We start from the raw sequence: 20,934 nt of genomic DNA on the forward strand, positions 1-20,934 counted from the left end.
AAGTCAGTGAAGGAGGGAGAATCTGTCACTTTAGATTCTGGTGAAATAAAAAACCCAAATGATTTAAAGGTGTGGTATTTTAATTACACTCGCATCGCTCAAATCAGTGGAGATCTCCGTAAGATCTGTACAGATGATCAGTGTGATGAGAGATTCAGAGACAGACTGAAGCTGGATCATCAGACTGGATTTCTGACCATCACAAACATCAGAACCACAGACTCTGGACTTTATAAACTGGAGATTACCAGCTGCAGCAACAGGAACATCAGTATCACCGTCATTAAGAGCTTCTGTGTTACTGTCAGTGGTGAGTATGAAGTATTAATTTTGCACAAGTAGGTTTAGAATACACTTTTACATTTTGATACCAGCCTTTCTATTTTTAAAAAAACATTTAAAAAACTGAAATATTAAATGATGGAAAATGTTCAATTATATTTTTGAATAGAAAACTAGATCTGCCAGTAGGTGGTGGCAACTAAATCTTAGTGAATTAATTGTTTGTTCATCCGATTCATTCAAAATGGCTAATTAATTCAGGAAGGAAGCAAATGACTGGCTTTTTCGTGGGTCATTAAATCATTTGATCAACAGATTTATTCAAAATATGCATTCATTTCGGTGGTCCTGTCCCAAATGGTACACTTAATGTGAGGTCTTTTAGGCTATTTATTAAACCGCCGTATAATATCAATATCAACTTTTGTTTGTTAAATTTGTTCCTCTAAAATAAAAAAGTTACTTGTGTGCAAGAAAATTTATGAATATGATGCAGCATGGCTCTAAATATAGACAACAGTACACATTTTTATAGAATGTAATATATGGGTGTAAAAGCCTCATAGTCTGTGACTGGTTTAATGCTGCCCTGCTTTCTAGAGATAGTGACTGTTTGTCTTTTTCCATTCCAGGTTCAGGTCTATCTTCAGCTGAACAGGAGTATGTGTTGCTGCTGTTGTTCTGCTGCTTCTTGTTACAGCTGCTGGCTTAATTGACTGTCGCAATCTGTGAGCAATAAAACAAGTGAGTATCACATGCATATGATTTATCCAAAGGGAACTTTGAGATTTATTGTATGAAAATCATTTTATAAAGATTATTAAATGTGTATTTTTATCCCAATTGATCAAAGTAATGTGTGTTTAAATGTGAGTTTGTTATTCTTGTTTAAAAATGCAAAATGTTTGTGAGTGTGTTGGGGTGGGTTTAGTGATTTGTGGGCAAAATATAGGAATGAGGTCCTATACAATCACAAAATATTTACCTGGATTAGCCCAATGAATTGCAGAAATTTTGAGGTAGAAAGAAAATATTGACTCTGTGCATATATTGAATCTTTCTTGCAAATAAAACCTACAAAATGCTTTTCACAGTTTTTATGTTATTATATAATAAAATAAAAAAAATTGACATTGTGTTGATTTTTTTGTAAAAGAAAAGCAACACAATTCCAAGTATCTTTGTGTGAAACTTAATCATTAGTCGTGTTCATTTCTTTAATCTTCTGTGAATCTGTATTTTCCTACAGGTGAATCATGTTGAAAACATGTCCCCTGATCAGATTGATGCTTTACCTACCATTTAGGATTGATGAGGCCGAGTCTGAGGAATCCAGTGAGACACTAACGTAACATTATTTGATATTTTTATTGAAAGAAACAGTGAAGAGATGATGGGAACTGAGAGAAAAGCATTGGATCATGATACGCTCATCACTAACAGAGAAATAGTATTGTCACATTAAAAAGATTTTAGTGTTAGGTACCAATTAGGTACCAACTTCATTGCTATAATTAAGTTTGAAATAATACATTTACAATTGCAGGCTAAATACTTTTGAATTCGTGCAAACATTACTTCAGAAAACACAAACAGTAAACCAGCAAAAAAAAAAGAAAAAAAAAAAAACATGTTCACTGCAATAGAAAATAGAGTGCTTGATGTTCTTCAGTATAGAGGTTTATTAAAGCTGCTACTGAAAGTGATCCAGACAAGAACAGTGCACGATTATCTTTGTTTCCTTTAGTACTGCTGTAAATCATTAATATTTACTTACATGAATAATCATAGAATATTTATCATCTTTAATATATAATCATTATAGTTATAAACAAAAACTACCTTTTTTACATGACTTAAGATGAGACAATGACAAGTTTTCATTAAACTAGTGACGTAGGCAGAATGTAATTTTTGGGTGGGACTGGGCAAAAGTAAGCGGCACTAGTAGACTAACTAACAGATGGAGTCTGACTCAATATGCAAGTCATTTCAATCTTTTTTTCTTTGATCCTACTAAAAAAAATAACCCATAGATCTCAGTAGAACACAGGCATAGTAAAACTACCTCATCTCTGTCTCCATCACGAACATGCACATCAGTGGAGTGCAATGTGCCCTTGTGGTCCGGTCTGCCACCAATCTGCGATTTCTGCCGAGGGTAGGATATTAATATTTTTGATTGTGGATAATAAAAATGTCTCCACGATCTGCTTTTGAAGAAATGTTGAATTGTGTTGCAGCGCACATTCTATCAGCTGCAGTTCTGGCGCCTCAGAATGAATGTACTGCGACATATAGATAGTTCACCCGAAAATTTAATTTCACTAACGATATTTAAATTTTGGGGTGAATTATTTTTTTCATGTTAATAAAACACCAAAGACTTTAATACAGTTGCTTTAATAGGAATCAATTTATATAGTGTTTTATTTTTATATTTGATCATTTTTTTAAATGCTCCTGCTAAATAAACCTATTGTACCTGTAAATAAAACACTTCATTTTATTTGTTTAATATCTGTTTTTATAATTTGTATTGTTCTACTTTTTTTAATAACAAAAATAAAATAATAACAAAGATTTCTATCTTTACCCATGCACTTAGGCCTAGATATCCACCATACTTTTTCATATTAATGGGATAAAATCAGGAAATAAAAATAATCATATAATTATAGATTATAATTATATAAATAATCAAAATTATCGTATCGCCCACCCCTAGCTGAGGGGGAACAAACCCATACAGACTGCCACCATACACCAACTGAGCCCAAATTACATTCATAATTGGTCTGGCAGTAGTGTGTTTTTGTATTAAAATTCTTTAATACATTCTGTATGGTGCCCTGGTGGACTGTATTAGCTGTAATCGGGGTCTTAAAAGTTAGGACCCACAGGACCCGAGACCGACAGATTTCGGCCCGAGCCCGACAAGTACATTTTGATTGACAGCTTTTTAAAAGCCTGAACCCGTTTACAGCCCGACATTTTTCAAATATGCGCATGCACACAGCTATTTTGCCTTTTGTCAAGAATGAGTCATTCTGTAACATCGTAACATCTCAGCACTCTAAATGGGCCTAGGCATGGGCTCATTTAGCATATAAATAGACCACCGCAACATTAAAATGAGTCTTTCTTAACAAATTAAATTAAGATAAATTCTAAATTAAGATGGGTATTAGGCAATAATGCTCACTGATGGTGTGTCCAGCAACGTAACCCACTGGCTCATTATTCTCATTATAAACAAGGTCAAAACTTTTCCACACCTCAGACTTTGCTTTAGTTGCTGGTGCAATCAAAACGTTATCACCAGAGTCAAGCCTCCGTTTCACCTACTTAGCATCTATATTCGCGTCTTTCTCGCGCTAATTGAAACACATCTCATGACCACTCATTTACCTCACAAACCGGAGCACAAGCCTGAGCCCATGTAAAATGATATAAATTAAGCCCGAACCCATAGGGTCCCATCGAGTTCAGGTAAAGATCTTCAGCTCTAGACCGTTTACAGTAGCCAGTACAAACATCACAGAGGATTTTTTATTAACACTTGTTTCTCTGGATAATGTTATATAAAGCATCGTAACTTCAAATGAGTTATTCGTGAAGCCCTCCCTCTTGGAAACACTACAAATATTTGTATAAATTATAGCAGCACCTCCCCCTTTACCTTTTGGATGTGGCTCATGTTTATAAAAGTATTTTTGGGAGGTAGATTAATTTAAAATAATGTAATCATCTTGTTTTAGACAGGTTTTTGTCAAACAGAGCACATCTAGTTCGTGCTTTCGTAGAAAGGGACCTGATATTCAATAAGACAAGCTTTAACATTTGTTTATTCATATTACATCAGTTTTTTATTTGTTGAACATCAATTTAATTGTTATTCTTAAATTGGTTAGGACGTTTTTTGTATTTTTTAGTTCGTGGAACAGACACAGTCTCTATAGTGTGATATCTAGGTGAAAGAGTCTCTATGTGCTGAGAATTAACTGACCTCTGTGACGGGAGGCAGCTAGCAGACGGTCGGTTTAGCCAGTCTGTCTGCTTCCTGACCTGGGCCCCAGTTAGTCAAGTATAAACACTAAGACTATTTGCCATATTTCTAGAGAGAAGAGTGGCGCCACCCCAGGAGGGATGAAGACCATCTCTTTTAAACAGGTCAGGTCTGCTCCAAAAGCTTGTCCAATTGTCTATGAAACCTATGTTATTCTGTGGGCACCACTTAGACATCCAGCCATTGAGTGATGACAATCTGCTATGCATCTCATCACCACGGTAAGCAGGGAGGGGACCAGAGCATATTACAGTGTCTGACATCGTGCTTGCAAGTTCACACACCTCTTTAAAGTTATTTTTAGTGATCTCCGACTGGCGAAGTCGAACATCATTAGCGCCGGCATGAATAACAATCTTACTGAATTTATGCTTAGCATTAGCCAGAACTTTTAAATTCACCAAGATGTCAGGCGCTCTGGCTCCCGGTAAACATTTGACTATGGTGGCTGGTGTTTTTATTTTCACGTGCCGTACAATAGAATCACCAATTACTAGATGACTTTCATCAAGTTTCTCAGTGGGTCCGTCACTGAGTGGGTAGAAACTATTTAATGTTTTTATCAGAATGGAAGAGCGGTGTTTAGACCCACGACTATGCCGCATCACAGTCACCCAGTTGCCCTCTTTCAGGGGCTCTGTTACCAGAACCGAACAATGTACAGGACTCCATGAGCTAGTCGCATCCAAAGCCATATCTACATCCCTAATATTCTTACTGTCTTCAATTAAAGTTTGAATATGTGTCTCTAATTCTGAAACCTATTTCCCTGCATTGATCACATGTGAATCCCTCTATGCCAGAGTTTACCTGTTGTGGGCTTATCCTTGTGAAAAAATGCAATGAATGGAACTGAAAATGTAGGTAATGAAGTTTCAATGTTAAGCATTACCTGCAACAGTGTCAAAAGAATGCATAGTTTGTGTAATATGATCAATCGCCTGAACTGTTTGGATTTATTACAGGTAAACAAGCAAACAACCTGTGCTAACCCATACTTGATATAAACCTTTACAAATGTATCTGTGACCTAATAAAGTAAGTCCGGTGTGAATCTCTTATGTTCTTTTTTAATATTATACAGGATATCATGTAGAATTATAATTAAAGTCACACAAGTAAAGTGCATCAAATGTGCAAGTGTGTCACATATTTTCTTTTTTATTATATTGCAGTGAATTTTGTTTTCGCCAACCTAGGGAGACGAAACAGTTTAGTAATCACTTATGATGTTATGATATTTGGATCACTTGTCACTTAAGGTGGGGTTATGAGTACATTACATAAGAAAGATTGGTGGGATCTCTAACTTGTAGAATCTTTTTCTGTATCATCAACATAGGGGAGACACAATTGTAATAAAAATAGATTTTATTAACAAAAGATAGACAAGAGTAATCAGCAACTACTAAATGAATAGCATAAATGAAATAGGAATAAAATGCATAAGATGCATAAAACTGTTGCTACTCTAAAATAAATAAGGTGAAGAACCCTATTATGCATTAGGGCTGCATGGTTCTGTGATTAGCAGTAAATGTCCATCACCTGCTTTCAAATGGAGTGGCACTTAATACACAGAGTCATAGTTTGCTGACAAGCTACGCAATATCGCGTTCATAAACGAAAGCGATTCATTTGCGATTATTGCGAACTATGGCTCTGTGTAGCATCCACTTGAAAAGCAGTTGATGGATATTTAGTACTAATCACAGAACTGGCTTTACTAAAGAGACACGCATGACAATCACGTGCGATTAATTGTGCAGCCCTATTATGCATCAAACAAATACATGAAGGATTTGTTACAAACTGCAATCAGTTATAATATCTAACGTTAATTAGAACAATCATATACTGATAATATAAAACAATGCCAAGGTCTCTGGAAGAGGTTTGGATAAGTGATATTTACATTCTCTGTGGTCGAGTGAGCATTCCAGTAGCAGTGACTTCATCCACTGGTTGTGCTGGTAACAGTGCAGTGGGGAAAGAAGAAGGAATCCATTTTAACAGCCATGAACAGGAAGCGCTGGAGAATGCTGATCTTCTGGAGCACCAAAGGGTCCTAAAATCTGGCCTAGGTGAAGAAGGTCCTCAGCCTGGAACTGTTTCTTCTGCTCATCAAGCCTGCAGTTATTTGATCAAAAATACAGAAAAAACAGCAATATTGTGAAATATTATTACAACTTAAAATAATAGTTTTCTATTTGAATATACTTAAAAAAAAATAATGTATTCCTGTGATGCAAAGCTGAATTTTCAGCATCATTACTCAAGCCTTCAGTGTCACATGTAACATCCAGTCGATCACATGATCATTTAGAAATCATTCTAATATTCTGATTTATTATGAGTGTTGGAAACAGTTCTGCTGTCTTATATATTTGATCAATTAAAGGTTAAAAAGAACTGCATTTATTTAAAAAAAAAAATGTTTCTAATAAATATATATTCTAATAATATATTTTCTTTACTATCACTTTTTATGAGTTTAACAAATCCTTGCTGAATAAAAGTATTGATTTTTTTTTAAGTAAAAAAATAAATAAATAATTACTGACCCCAAATTACTGACCAGTAGTGTATATTGTTATTACAAAATATTTATATTTTAAAACTTAGCTTCTTTTTTTTCTTACTTTTTATTAATCAAAGTATCACATGTTCTGAAAAAATATTAAGCAGCAGAACTGTTTCCAACTTTGATAATGAATCATCATATTATGATGATGATCCTAAAAATTAAGCTTTGTATCACAGAAATAAATGATAATTTAAAGTATAATACATGTAAAAACAATTCTTTTAAATTGTAATAATATATCACAATATTACAGTTTTTTCTGTATTTTTTATCAAATAAATGCAGGCTTGATGAGCAGAAGAATCTTCTTTCAAAAACATAATATATATATATATATATATATATATATATATATATATATATATATATATATATATAACTAAGATATTTTCAGTGTGTCATGGTTCTATGCATTAATTTAATTCATGCTGTTTTGTTCAATGGATCATTGTGTGTATCCTTACTAAGCTACATCTGACTCACTGCAGAAATCATACAGAGTCACATGACAGGAATTGAACTTTGCAATTGAACTTTGGATCAGTGTAAGTGATCTCTTCTTCACAAGTCTGAACTGTTTCAACAGCAATAATAGATGGATTAAAAGAAGAAAACTCAGTCACAACTAGATAAGTTTCTTTAAAACAATGCTATTGGGCTAAAGTTTCTAACAGAGTATGTATGTATTTGTCATTTAACTTAGAAAGACGTACATTTGTAAAAATGGGAGTTAAGTTATTTGCATTCATTGTATGTGAAATGTTATTTTAAAATAATTTCAACAAGTGGAACATCATCATAAATAGAAATATTTTAAACATTGGTGGATTTCTGCATCTTTGCACAGGTAAGATTGTGTTCATAAAGTGTCCGTGGTTTAAACATTTTTTATTTGTGTTCCCACGAGTCGTTGCACAAGTTAAGGTCACGCACAATGATGAAAGCACGTTAGGGCGAGCCCTCCCGGAACTCATTGAGATTGCATTGCAGTGGCTGCAGTTCGAAAAAAGTGATCTTTGAATGGAAGTCTATGAGAGCACTCTGGGCGATTCACAGTTTGACAGAAATCTCCCAAAAAGAGGCTGTGCAACACAAAACGTGACTCAACGCTGATTGGACTATTTACAGGCAGCACAAACAGTCTAGAATAGTGAAAGCTTGAATGTAAAAGAAAAAAAAAACCTCTCCCTTTCCTTTTAGTGTTATCTGTATGCACTTAGGGTCTGAGAGTAACGCAATTTCAATTCTCTGTATGCATGTAATGTACATGTGGAAGAATTGACAATAAAGCAGACTTGACTTTGACTTGATAAATGCCTGTTGGTTTCCATTTTAAGTGCCTCACTGTGATCTTGATTTAAAGAATGAGTTTAGAATTAATTTGTGTTAATCAGCATTATGGCACAAATGCTGTGGATTTAACATAACTTGTTTTGAACCTAAAATATTAATTTAATAAAACAAGAATATGCGGATATTTGGACAAATTACATCTTTACGCACCATAGACAGAAACAGTGAATGTTTTTGATGTCAGTTTAGCTCCACTTATCTGTAGTTCATCAAATGGGCTGAACTATTGACATGAGCGAGCCTGATAAATAAACCATGACAATCATATATTTTACTTGTTATGTGAGACAATCAAACTAGGAAAACAAGAAATACATGTAGCACTATTGAAGTCATAATATGGTGAAAATAGCAATTCATTAATTTTGCAGCCATTTGATGGAATAATATTAATCGGGGTATATGAATATATGAAAGTATTATGTGTTGTGATCACTATACTGGCATGAATTAATCTGTATAAATGCTTAAGGAGGGGTTGTAAGGATGTGGGTTGTGGCGTTCAATAAGTTGCACAATCAATGAGTCTCAAGAAGGTTTGTTGATGACTGATACCGCAACGACATTTTTACTTTAAGTTGCCCTCTTTGATGGCCTATTTTCTTCTTGCTTTGTAAATGTGCTTAAATTCCCATGTTTTTGATATCAATGAGCAGTAACTCTCATGAGAAGTAAATTTGGTCCGCCAGAAGAAGATAATATTCGGCTGAGATAGGGATGGCTTGTGGTTAGCTGAAGAGTAAACAGATAGGTGTAAATATCAAGATATCAGTAAAATAAATTGTTAGTCCATTTCTAGAAATAAAAATATGTTTATGTCTTTATAATTACAGAATCAGGTCTGTTTTCGTGTTGCAGTTTTGCTGGTGTTTCACTGCAGTATCTTTTTAGCAGTTCATTCGTCCTCATCTATTTATAGCACACTGTATCTGTCAAAACGTATTTTTCTGCTTTGGCCACTAGTGACGATGACTACATTTGTCAACGTATTGTGTGAGATACTGTGCACCACTCACTTTGCAGTAAAATGACATGCAGACAAAGAAGCACCATCAATATTTAACAATAAAGTACATTTTAATGTGATGTTAAAGTAAAACAACATTTTAAATTCTGAATTCTGAATGCCAATCAGAGCAACGAAATATCACAATAACAACTTCTAAACAAACAAACTATTAAAAATGAGATAATATCAAAAGACAAAACAAAACAGAGAATAAGTGTGAACAAAACCAAAAGGTGTGAGTTGTTGTCCTGGGTGAGCCATAACATCAGTTCCTAGATGCAGTATTCAATTATCGTTTTTTGGGGAAATTTTCATACACAACATATGTCTTTGATTTCTGCAAAGAAACACAAAGCCAGTCAGTAACGTGCTGATTCGATAAATATAATATCAATAACAGACCAACCTTTAAAACAAGACGATTCAATGTTTATGTAGTGTGTATGAAAAGCTGTTTTTATTTTTAAAATGCAGAGCTGATTCTAAATACTTTTCAAGAACTACTACAGAAAAGATGCTTTGAAGCAGCTGACGTTTTAAGCAGTTAAATCATCAAACAGATTATGTAAGTTCTGAAGGTTTGTCTTCTGCGCTAAGAACAACGGTCTTTCACACCAAAGATACTTGTTTCAGCTCGTCTACAAAGCAACCAAGGGCCGCTAAAGCTGCACTTCACCTCAGATGATCGTGAACCGCAGAGCAGCTGCAGCTCGAGACCACACATCAGCACACGTAACAAGAGTTAACCGCTGTCCTACTTTTGTCAATACAAATCTAATAATATAAGACTGACTTAGTATGGTTTTTTTTAACCTAAATATTAATTTAAATAAAATAGGGTTTAAATTAGTAGGTAAATTAGTCAAATGATAAAAGATTTGATATGGTTTGTAAAAACAAGAAAGTCACCATCCACCATCACTAACATTGTATAGAAAAAGATGCGCTGAATGTGAATGGTGACTGAGGCTCTCAGATAACATTCAGATTAAAACATTTTAGGATGAACTAACACTTAAATATATGCCTTTTTAGTTTTCTATTTGCTGATAAGTTTTGAATTTTAGATCTGTAATTGAAAATAGCCCTGTAAAATGTAAACACTTACACTGGAGCAAACTGTCTGCATTTAGTATAAATAGAATAAAAAAAAAAAAAAAGCATGCCTAAACTCTGCTTTTGATCTTCTCCCTATAAAGAGAGTAATGCTGATGACGGTTGGCCGATAGATCACAAACGTATGTTCACTGATCACTTGATGCTGCAAACTAACAGACTAACTGACTGCAACAACAGAGTCAAGAATCATCTTACCGTTTTCCGTGTTGATTTACACAAGGCTGAACCAGTTCTGTCGTCCTCCTCTGTTTGGACTGCATCACAAAAAAACAGACTGTTAAAACAACAAAGCTTGCAGTCATGTATTTAAATGTGATCCTGTACCACTAAACCAGTCTGAAGTCTCTGGGGTATATTTACAGCAAAAAAAAAAAAAACACCTTATATTAGACAAAATTATCTATTTTTCTTTTATGCCCAAAATCATTAGGATATTAAAGTAAAGATCACGTTCCATGAAGATATTTTGTACATTTACAACTGTAAATATATTAAACTTAATTTTTGATTAGTAATATGCATTGATAAGAACTTCATTTAGACAACTCTAAAGGCGATTTTCTCAGTATTTCAATTTTTTTTTTTTTTTGTACCCTCGGATTCCAGATTTTCAAAAAGTTGAAAAATTAATTGACACTTCAGACTGGTTTTGTTTTCCGGGGTCACAAATGTGGGCATTTGTAATGAATTAATATTTCTGCTTCTGTAATAAATTAATATTTCTGCTTAATTTGTAGTTAAAATGTTTTCTTCTGACCTGTTTTTCTGCATTTCTTGCAGATGCAGCAGAACACGACTGAAGCGACAATCAACAGAGATCCAGCGGCAGAGATCAGCACTATGTAGAATAAAGATAGACCCTGATCTGTAATGGACAAAAATGAGCCATTAGTGCAACTGAATCTATCAATCTGATATCCAACGAACACTTAGTAGATCAGTTCTTTAAATAAACCTAGTATATCGGCACTGACATACCTAAACACGGCCAACAGAGCTGAGTGATGTCCAGATGTTGAGTCTGGTTGCTGATGGGATTGTTGAGCACACAGCTGTAGCTGTTTTTATCCTGATATTCCACCTCCAGAGGTAGAGAGAGACTGATGCTGAGATCAGACACACTGATGCTGGACAATAAACTGTTTACTTTGTACCAGGAGAGAGTCACATGACCCACATTCACCACTGAACACACCAATGAACAATTCTGCCCTGAGGATGAGGAGGATGAAGAGCATTGTGAAGGGTTTCTGGTAATGTTGGGTTTGGACAGATGAGCTGGAAAATGAGAGAATAAACAAGTATTGTAACAAGAACAAATGTTCTTATTTTCAGTGTAGTGTGTTGACAGTCAGTGAGTCTTTATGTCATCTCAAACTATAAAACGATTAAATGTTTCAAAATGTAAATATGTAAAGAAACATTCTGGTTTCAATAAAAGTTAGGCTCAATCAAAAGCATTTGTGATTTTTTTATTTATTTCCATTTGTCGTGGACAAACGCAATGAATGAGGATTCAATTTTAAAGCTACGAGACATGAACAATGTGTGTGTTAAAATGTAAAAGATTAAGTGTGGAAAAATAAAATCACTAACCCTCTATGTGTTGTCTAATTTTATAATTTGTTTAAATAGCTTTACAGCTCAAATACACAAGTTTCAAAATAATAATTTTTTTTTTACTATATCATAAGCTTCGAATTTCTCCTTTTAAATCCTTAAAAAATGGACCTCATTGACATCTGCTGTAAGCGCCGCCGTGCAACCTTATTATATTTGTTGTGAACTGCTTAACTTGTATTGAACACAAAACATTCCTTAATTTGCTAATAACAATAAAATCTGAAGGACAGAAGAAATGGTCTCTACTCACCATAAACTGAAACATTAAATGTTTTTAACAACCGTTTTGCTCCACTTATCAGTAGTTCGTAATCTCCAGTGTGTTCAGTTGTGATGTTTGTGATGGTCAGAGATCCAGTTTGATCGTCCAGCTTCAGTCTGTCTCTGAATCTCCCGTCAGGAACATCAAATGTGGAGAAGATTCCAGCATTTTTACTGATTTCAGCAATCAGTATCTTTTCAGCCCCAAATTTCCACTGTAGGTCTTCATTTTCGTGTATTTGAGTAACATCAGACTTTAGAGTGATTGATTCTCCCTCCATCACTGAAACTGACTCACCTGGAAAATGTGAATTTGAAAACAGTTTATAACAATGTAGCAGCAGAGGCCTAAAACAAAATGAAAGGTGACATTTGATCTTTAATGTGTTTTCAAGTTTTCTTTATAGCAAAATAGACATGACGAGTTAACCGCGGGTGAGTAAAACGTCATGTTTGATTCTGCTGGACACTTTCAATAGTTTCATATTTTTAGATTCGGCTCATTGGAACCTGAAATCCAAAGTATGTCTTACAATAATGATCATTTGACTTGATTTACTTGGGAAAAACAGCTAAAGAAATCATCTTATTTGAACAGTAGCAGCAGTTTTAAAATGCTGTAAAAATATAGGTATAACTCACCATTCAGATGCGACCAACACAAACAGAACAAAACAGACACGTGAAACATTTTCTTCAGTCGTTCAGTGAAAACTCGGATCTAATAAGACTAGATAACATGGAATCTGATGTGAATCCTCCCCCAACTGAGTTTGATGACCTTATTAGTGCACACACACACACACACACACACACACACACACACACACATACTCCCTGTTTGTATATGTGTGTGTTTCTGCCTCTTAAGGCTTTAACTTAACAACTGAAAATGGTCTTTTTAAAATATAAAACTTGTGTTTAATTCTAACATTGATTGTTCTCGAAAGGAGGTTTCTGGTTGTTAAATTTGAAAAAGTAGAAAATGCAATAATGCAATAAATTCATTGGTAAATCTGATGGACTTTAAAATGGTTGCATGATCATCGTTTTTGCAAAATGGCAAAAGCAGCTTGCCATCTCACTCTGTGAGTCTTAATGAGGTGTGACACTAGTAGCTCAGCATCTGAGTCAAACTGAAACCTGCTGCGGTGGTTTTTCTTCAGAAGCATGGTTTGATCTGTCGGGTGGACGAACAGCTCTTGCAGGAAAATGGCCATTTGTTTGATGTGTGTTAAGCGTGTAGGTGAAAACCTTCCTGTCCTGCTGTTATTTACTTCACAGTCACAGTCTGACTTCCTTCTACACAGTCTAGCTTTACATTAATATAAAATTAATCTATAAAAATGCGAAAAATGTAAGATTCGCACATCAATAGATAGAAGTCGTTTAATCAAACTGAGAGGTTAATATCACCTGACTTTTAATTTATAATTTTTTTGTGAATTTAAATGTAAACGTTACAAGATTTCAGATATAGTGTAATGATCTGCACTACAGATTAAAATAATCTGTAGATACTGAAAATTAATTGACATAGCTAATCATGCAATTATAAATGTTGCAACATTGCACGATTGCTCAACAATTATAGCTTAAGATATTATTTATTCATGTTGCTTGGGGCCCGTTCTTCATATATCACTAACTCAGTAAACTGGATTTGATTGTTGAAGATTTGGCATGATCTTAGATTATTTGGTTTTTCGAAGCTCATCCTGGAGTTCCCTTACCAAAAAGTAGTATACTTCAAGTTTATTTTATTAAGTATACTTAAGTAAAGTTCAAGTTTTTTTAAGTATACTTTATGTAGCAAGTATACAAATATCAGTGTTCTAGTAATATTGTAACAGACGGACTGAAGGCAGGGGGTTAGTGGAATACATCGATCTGGAGGTTGGTGCAGGACGGGACCGGGTTGAGTAGAGGAGGACCTCCAGGTCGGATCTGGAGACTCGGGGCGGCCATGGTGGATCTGTCTCCGAGGCCGTGGCTCCAACCGCCTCAGCCTCTATGGATGAATCTCTACTGGGAATCAGGGGCCTCTTCTGAGCTCAATGGGGAATCCATAACAGGAGATCAGGAGCCTCTTCTGGGCATAACTGGAGATCGGGTTGCTCAGATGAGGAAGGGATGGACAGGACCAGGGGAGACACAGGGGTTTTCCGAGCTTAGGGTCAGGGAGGAGATCTGTGGGTCTCGGGGAAGGGCTGAGGTAAAGGAAGGAGTGGGCTCTTTCAAGTAGTATGTGGATGGAGCTGGCTTATGGTGAGCTGGAGCACCTACTGTACATGATTCCGGATGGGAGGAGGATTAGGATCCTCCAAATCAACGAAAGACTCTGAACCAGTTAGATCAAGGACATAAAATCTGCTACGGGTCTACAACAATCGTCAGCAGTCAAAAAAAAAAAAAAAAAAAAGGGTAGCACTTTATTTTACAGTCCTGTTCCTCATGTACATACTATGTACTTATTATAGTAATTACAATAACTATGTAATAACTAGGTACTAACCCTGAACCTACCCCTAAAGCTAACCCCACCCCATGTAGTAACCTTGTTTTACCAGAACTTTCTTAGATAAATACACTGTAAGTACACTATAAGTACATGTTAGCTCACGTACTGTAAAATAATGTGCAATCAAAAAAAGATCATCATCTTTTAGTCCCATCCAGAAGTATTAATCGTGGAATCCCTCCAACTCACCAGAGGTATCAGGCACGAGAACCTCCACATACACTTTCAAAGACCTTTCCTCCTGCAGGATCTCACACATGTAGTCTTCAGCCCAGCTCATTCTGTCTTAGGTCGCTTGTTCTGTTGTGTCAGTCTTCTGTAAGACTCAAACTCTGCTCATATGCACTCGGTCCCTTTGGTACTGAGGCTATACGAACACGGGATGATCAGGCTAGGCCAGACGTTGTTGTATCTTGGTATAACAGATCAAGTATGATTGCGTTGGTCGTCCCCCCTGCTTAGCATGGCGTGATTGAACTGGGTTTCCATAAGCACCTTCAACACAGTACGAGTGAAGTATTGAAAGGGAACGTACTCGGTTACTAGCATAACCTCGGTTCCCTGAAATATGGGAATGAGTACTGCGTTCCTTGCCATGCTAAAAGTTTGCATGACTCAGTCGTCGCTTCAGTCGAAGTAACCTGAATTCCTGTGGCGAAGCAGCCAATATATAGCCAGATTCCCCGCCCATTTTGGCGGGCTTTGGCGGCCTTCGCTGCCATAGGTTCATGCTGCCGAGCCATTGGTTTGTTTTAATAACACTGCACGAACCAATGGCCGTGCAGTTTCACTGCGTGATTGAATAAGGCTTCAGTTCAGGAGAAAAAATGAGGTTTTCCCAAAAGCGTCTTCGATGCAGTACTCGTTCCCGTATTTCAGGGAACCGAGGTTACGTTAGTAACCGAGTATGTTTCAATACTCCTTGGGACTAAACTGGCCCACTTTTTAGTATATAAAAGTATACTTTAAGTATACCAGCAGTAAACTTTGAGTACACTATCAGTTTACCTCTATGTTTGTAGTTTGTACTGCAATTATACTAAAAGTGAACTTATAGGTACACTGATAGTTTACTAATTAAATACTTTGTACACTTTGAAGTATAGTCTCAGTAAACTACTAGTTTAGTAGTTTTATACTGCAAGTCTACTCATAAGTTTTCTGTAAGTGAACTTTAAATCATACTTTGAGTATACTACTTTGTCCCTATTTAGGTTTTAATGTTTATATATTTTGTTACATGAATATCTGAACATACAAAACATCCAAAGAAAGAACAGGGTATCTGCTTGTAAACAAAAACATTTTATTCTAGCTTCATGCATTCTTTTTTTAAAACATTTTAGTGCCGGTAAGTTTCATAAAAAATAAAGAAATACAATTTTGAACCAAAAGCTGAAGAAAATACGATATGAATTGGATTCAGAATGATAATCAAAATGTAGATGGAGTCGATCAACACCCCATAGCTTGACTGTAATTATTAATTTTTCATCGGTCTAGATTTTATTCCATAAAGTTACAGTTTTGATGCTGTTTCATGTCAGATGATCATGTTAGATAACGTGTTTTAGTATCCGTTGTTTCTTTTTCTTCTTCACTTGTGTTTTTTGGAAATTCTGTGCAGAAGATGTGTACGAGCGCCCTCTAGCGTATAATAATGAAAACACAGATTCTAGGAGTATAGTTAAAATATATAAAATATATACTTTTTTTAAGTATAAGTCAAGTATATTTAAATGTAATTTTAAATATATTTCTGAGGAGTACATAAAGCCCATTTCTGAGAAGTAAATAAAAAGTAAACTAAAAGCATACTTTCCTATTTTTAGTTTAAAAGAAGTAGCACACTTAGCATATTTAGAATAAACGTGTTCAATGTTGCTGTCATCACAACAGGTCTTTAAACTTAAAGCTGCTCAGGAGCAGCTTATTTCATGAAAGATATATTTGTGATAAAATAATTACTTTATATATTAGAGTCTTACACACATGCCGTACAGTTAATCTGAGTCCTGCATTAATTTAAGTGCTGACAGATTAAAATGTAAAGCCTGTAAAAATGCCAGAAATTGTGAATACATTGATTTTAATTGGGAATCATGTAAATAAAATACAATAAAACAAAATAAAATAAAAGCACATTTCATTTATCAATTATAAGATGTAGTTTGTTCACTTGGTTGTTTTCTTAAAAGGTCCAGAAATTTGTCAAGTTTTTCGTCAGCTGTCTTCTTTAATTATATGACGTCATTACGTTTCCTGCCGCCAGCCAATCGCTGCATTGCTGATCGTGGTTTCATTTTGAAACAGCTGGCTTGTACGGGGAACACCACAATAAGCAGGAATCTTAGACAACCTAATCCAGTTGTTTTAATTAAAATCCGCAAATTCGTTTAAAGAACCAAATCAGATAGAGGTCATGCATTTACCACGATTAGAAGATCTGACATCTTTCATGTATTTCATCTCAGATATATTAAAGGAGGTGTGAACGGGTCTCTGGTCTGTTCTGATGGCTCAGTTTCCCTCTGGCCTGGTCAGTCGAATACAGGGGGGTCTTAGTCTAATACAAATTCTGAACTCTGGCTTTCCAGGATGACGTAATCCACTCGAATGCCTTCGTTTTCGGCAGCAATGGTGGTGAATCTCTTCATTTTCGTCCCGGTGTGTGTTCTACAGCTTGGTAAGGCATGTTTTGCATTTATTTTGTATTGTTATTTTACTATGGCTGTGCAATGAATCGAGTTTTAGTTTTTATTTCGATATATAACAATTATAAAAACACGAATAGCCTATGTGTCTAGATGACGGGATTGGTGAGTATTCTCGAGAGACTGTATCTAAATGAATACAGTCAACAAAAACAAAGAGAAAATCGGATGTCAGCATATTGTATCCTATATTTAGTTTCCACCGAGCGAAATGGGTCGGGGGGGGGGGGGGGGGGGGGGTTGTGTTTGCACACTCTGTGGTCTGTCTCTGTCTGGTCTGTTTTGCGATGTATTAAGCAAATGGTTCAGTCTTGAAACTGAAACCTAAGACTCTGTGATGTCATTGCTTATAAATGAGTATAAGCTGATTACCAACAAAACATTTGGAGAAATTTACAATTTACAAGAAATGTATTTCTTCTTCAGGCGTGTCTGGTGTTGATCCAGACATAGTCTTAGTGTCAGCGATGGAGGGAGATTCAGTCACTCTACACACTGATAAAACTGATAAAACAAACCAACAAGAAAAGATTAAATGGTATTTTAAAGACACTCGCATCGCTCAAATCAGTGATTATCTCAGTAAGACCTGTACAGATGTTGAGTGTAATGAAGGTACTGAGAGATTCAGAAACAGACTGAAGCTGGATCATCAGACTGGATCTCTGACCATCACAAACATCACAAACACAGACTCTGGAGAATATAAACTACAGATCCTCAGCAGCAACAGCATCACTCAAAAGATCTTTAGTATCACTGTCCACGGTGAGTCATTAAATGAATGATTAAAGACTTGCTTAATTTTTTATTACATCACTGAGTTTTAGTGCTTTTTATCTTTACAGTGGCAATCCAGATGTTTGTGGACCCCTCTATTATGACCTTCTTTTGTCATCTATTTACATTCATTTCATATTTACTTCTGTCTGGTTAACTGGGAATCCAAAGTGCAGAGGTAAAAAAATAAATAAAAAATAAATAAGTAACGTGTGTTTTAGAAACACAAAATATGGACAAAGTCGATTTACTTGAGAAGTAAAAATGTAATCTTTTTTTGTTGGGGGTGTAAGATGGGGTTTAGTATTGATAACTATTAATATATTTAATATTTGTTTTATTTACATGAACTAGATTATATAGAAGTCCTGTGCCACTGTCACTAGGGGGTAAAATGAAACAGAATGAAAATGAAATATAATATGGAGTCAATTTAACGCCATATGTACACGCAAAAAGTAAAAGTATTGAGGAAAATAAATTTGCTTTTTGCAAACAAAAATTAAGAATTGCAAAACATAAATGAAAAAGCGCAAAAGCAATGATTTTGCTATAAATATTTTCCATGGTCATATCTATTATTTTATTTGCAACGCTGCTTTTTTTTTGCGTGTCAGTATAATTTGAGCCTGCGATACCATTTTTCCTTTGCGCTTCACTTTTCCGCATGTCTTGTGGCTTTGTTTTTACAAATCTTCTTTTTTGTTTCATTTATGTTTTGAAATTCTTAATTTTTGTTTGCAAAAAGCAAATACATTTTCCTCAATACTTACATTTTCGTTTGCAAAACTTTATTTTCTTTTGCAAAATGTATTTTTTTTTTTGCATATATATATATATATATATATATATATATATATACGGTGTTAAATTGACTCCATAATGTAACAATTATGACAATCTTATGCGTATGTGGGAGAAATTGTGTACTATAATATCCTCCAGCAGCTGTTGGTTTGTGTTTCAGATGTTCCTGGTGCAGAGCTGAATAAAATGCTGGCCAAGTCAGTGAAGGAGGGAGAATCTGTCACTTTAGATCCTGCTGTAATGAAGAACCCCAGTGATTTGATGACTTGGTACTTCAATTACACTTTCATAGCAAAAATCAATGGTGATCCCAGTAAGATCTGTAGAGATGATCAATGTGAAGATGCTGATGAGAGATTCAGAGACAGACTCAAGCTGGATCCTCAGACTGGATCTCTGACCATCACAAACACCAGAACCACAGACTCTGGACTTTATCATCTTGAGATCGTCACCAACAGCAGCAGCATCCGTCGACGCCACATTGTCAGCATCTTCAGTGTTCCCGGCTATAGTGAGTGTAATTCAGTCTGTAAGATCATTTTCCCTTGAGCAGTTTTAAAGTTTTTGTTGATCTCAATAATCATCAATCTCTTGTAATAATGTCTTTTTCGTTACAGATTGTCTTTTGTATTTATTTTCTATAGCAGCAATATTTGTTCTGCTGTTTGTTCCAGGTAAGAATTTCTGGTTGTTGTGTGTTTTTTGTGTGTGATGTGGTTTCATTTCATTTCGTCATTACAAAAACACCAGTATAAGTGAATTTACAATAGTGATGTTTTTTTTTTTAGATGTGCAAGTGAGAGAAGATGTCTGTGGATATTTAACTGAAAGTTAGAAGTTTTGTTTCAAATTACATGAAAAAAGTCAAAGAATGCGTTCTTTTTTTTATTTTTGCATGTCATTTTATAGAAACAACCAAATTCTTTCTGTATGCTTTGTGGCTATTTTAATCTCAAAGCATCATTCACTGCATTCAAACAGGTTGCATTACTAGAACAGAACATGACAATGTGATTCAGTTTGTCAGAGCATTTTGTAACTGAAACATCAATCCTGTTCATTTTTTACATTCTGTGAATCTGTTTTATTAATTATTTTATTTATTTCTTACAGGAGGCTGCTGTAGAAAACGTACCTATAAAACAAGCATCCCGGATTCCTCAACAAATGATCTGGTATTTTCCCCTTTCACAGAGGAAGAGTTTTATTTTCAGTATGTGTAATTATGTCACAACCATTTAGCTTTTAAACAGGATCATAAACAGATGAAAGCACTTCATTGTCACAATTATGAATTGCAATATGTTTGTGCATCATGGATGTAGGCTTCCCTGCTGATTTGCGTCCTCTAAACTGTGAAGCTCAGTGATGTTTTCTTTGATTTAACTAACACTGAGAGTTATAGCTTTGTTTAGCATGGTGGCCACTACAGTGGACAGCTATTCAGTAATCATTTTCTTTTATCTGCATGGGTTTTAATACAGTAGTGTTACTGTATATGAGCCCTTACTGTAGACACTGTTGCATTATGAATGGGTTTCCACCCAGTTGCCAGCAAATGTAAATTCAGCTAAAGCTCCTTTAAACCAAAAATATTCATTTTCAGTTGTGGTTGTAAGAAGGCCAGACAGGAATATCTTGGCAAAATATGATGGCTTTAAAATGACATTTAAAAGGGCATCGCAATCATAAAAGATAGGTTAATATCAAAATGTAAAACAGTAAATAGTATTTACTATTATTATCAGCAATGAGCAATTGTGATGTTCTATCAAAGCATCTACAATAAAGTCTGAAATGATTACA

General features: G+C 35.1%; 1 protein-coding gene and 1 long non-coding RNA gene across 2 annotated transcripts; both read left to right on the plus strand.

Annotated features, from left to right (window-relative positions):
* The first annotated feature begins 2 nt into the window (after positions 1–2).
* On the plus strand, positions 3–2,642 carry LOC113077306 (uncharacterized). The gene is made up of 3 exons (XR_003281298.1): positions 3–310; positions 915–1,026; positions 1,532–2,642. It is a non-coding gene; the product is annotated as an uncharacterized LOC113077306 (long non-coding RNA).
* Positions 2,643–17,126: 14,484 nt separating this feature from the next.
* On the plus strand, positions 17,127–20,934 carry LOC113077311 (uncharacterized). Its single transcript, XM_026249732.1, has 5 exons — positions 17,127–17,510; positions 17,965–18,306; positions 19,286–19,639; positions 19,746–19,802; positions 20,242–20,934. Exons 1-5 carry the CDS (start codon positions 17,441–17,443, stop codon positions 20,349–20,351), a joined length of 933 nt encoding a protein of 310 aa, XP_026105517.1. The 5' UTR covers positions 17,127–17,440; the 3' UTR covers positions 20,352–20,934.

The sequence above is a fragment of the Carassius auratus genome, unplaced genomic scaffold (genome assembly GCF_003368295.1).
Source record: "Carassius auratus strain Wakin unplaced genomic scaffold, ASM336829v1 scaf_tig00022246, whole genome shotgun sequence".
In the NCBI taxonomy this organism is placed as follows: domain Eukaryota; kingdom Metazoa; phylum Chordata; class Actinopteri; order Cypriniformes; family Cyprinidae; genus Carassius; species Carassius auratus.

Coding starts and splice junctions, on each gene's coding strand:
- LOC113077311 (XM_026249732.1), top strand. CDS start 17,441: ATGCCTTCGTTTTCGGCAGCAATGGTGGTGAATCTCTTCATTTTCGTC. Junction 19,640..19,745: donor CTTCAGTGTTCCCGGCTATA/GTGAGTGTAATT, acceptor TTTTCGTTACAG/ATTGTCTTTTGTATTTATTT. Junction 19,803..20,241: donor TGTTCTGCTGTTTGTTCCAG/GTAAGAATTTCT, acceptor TATTTCTTACAG/GAGGCTGCTGTAGAAAACGT.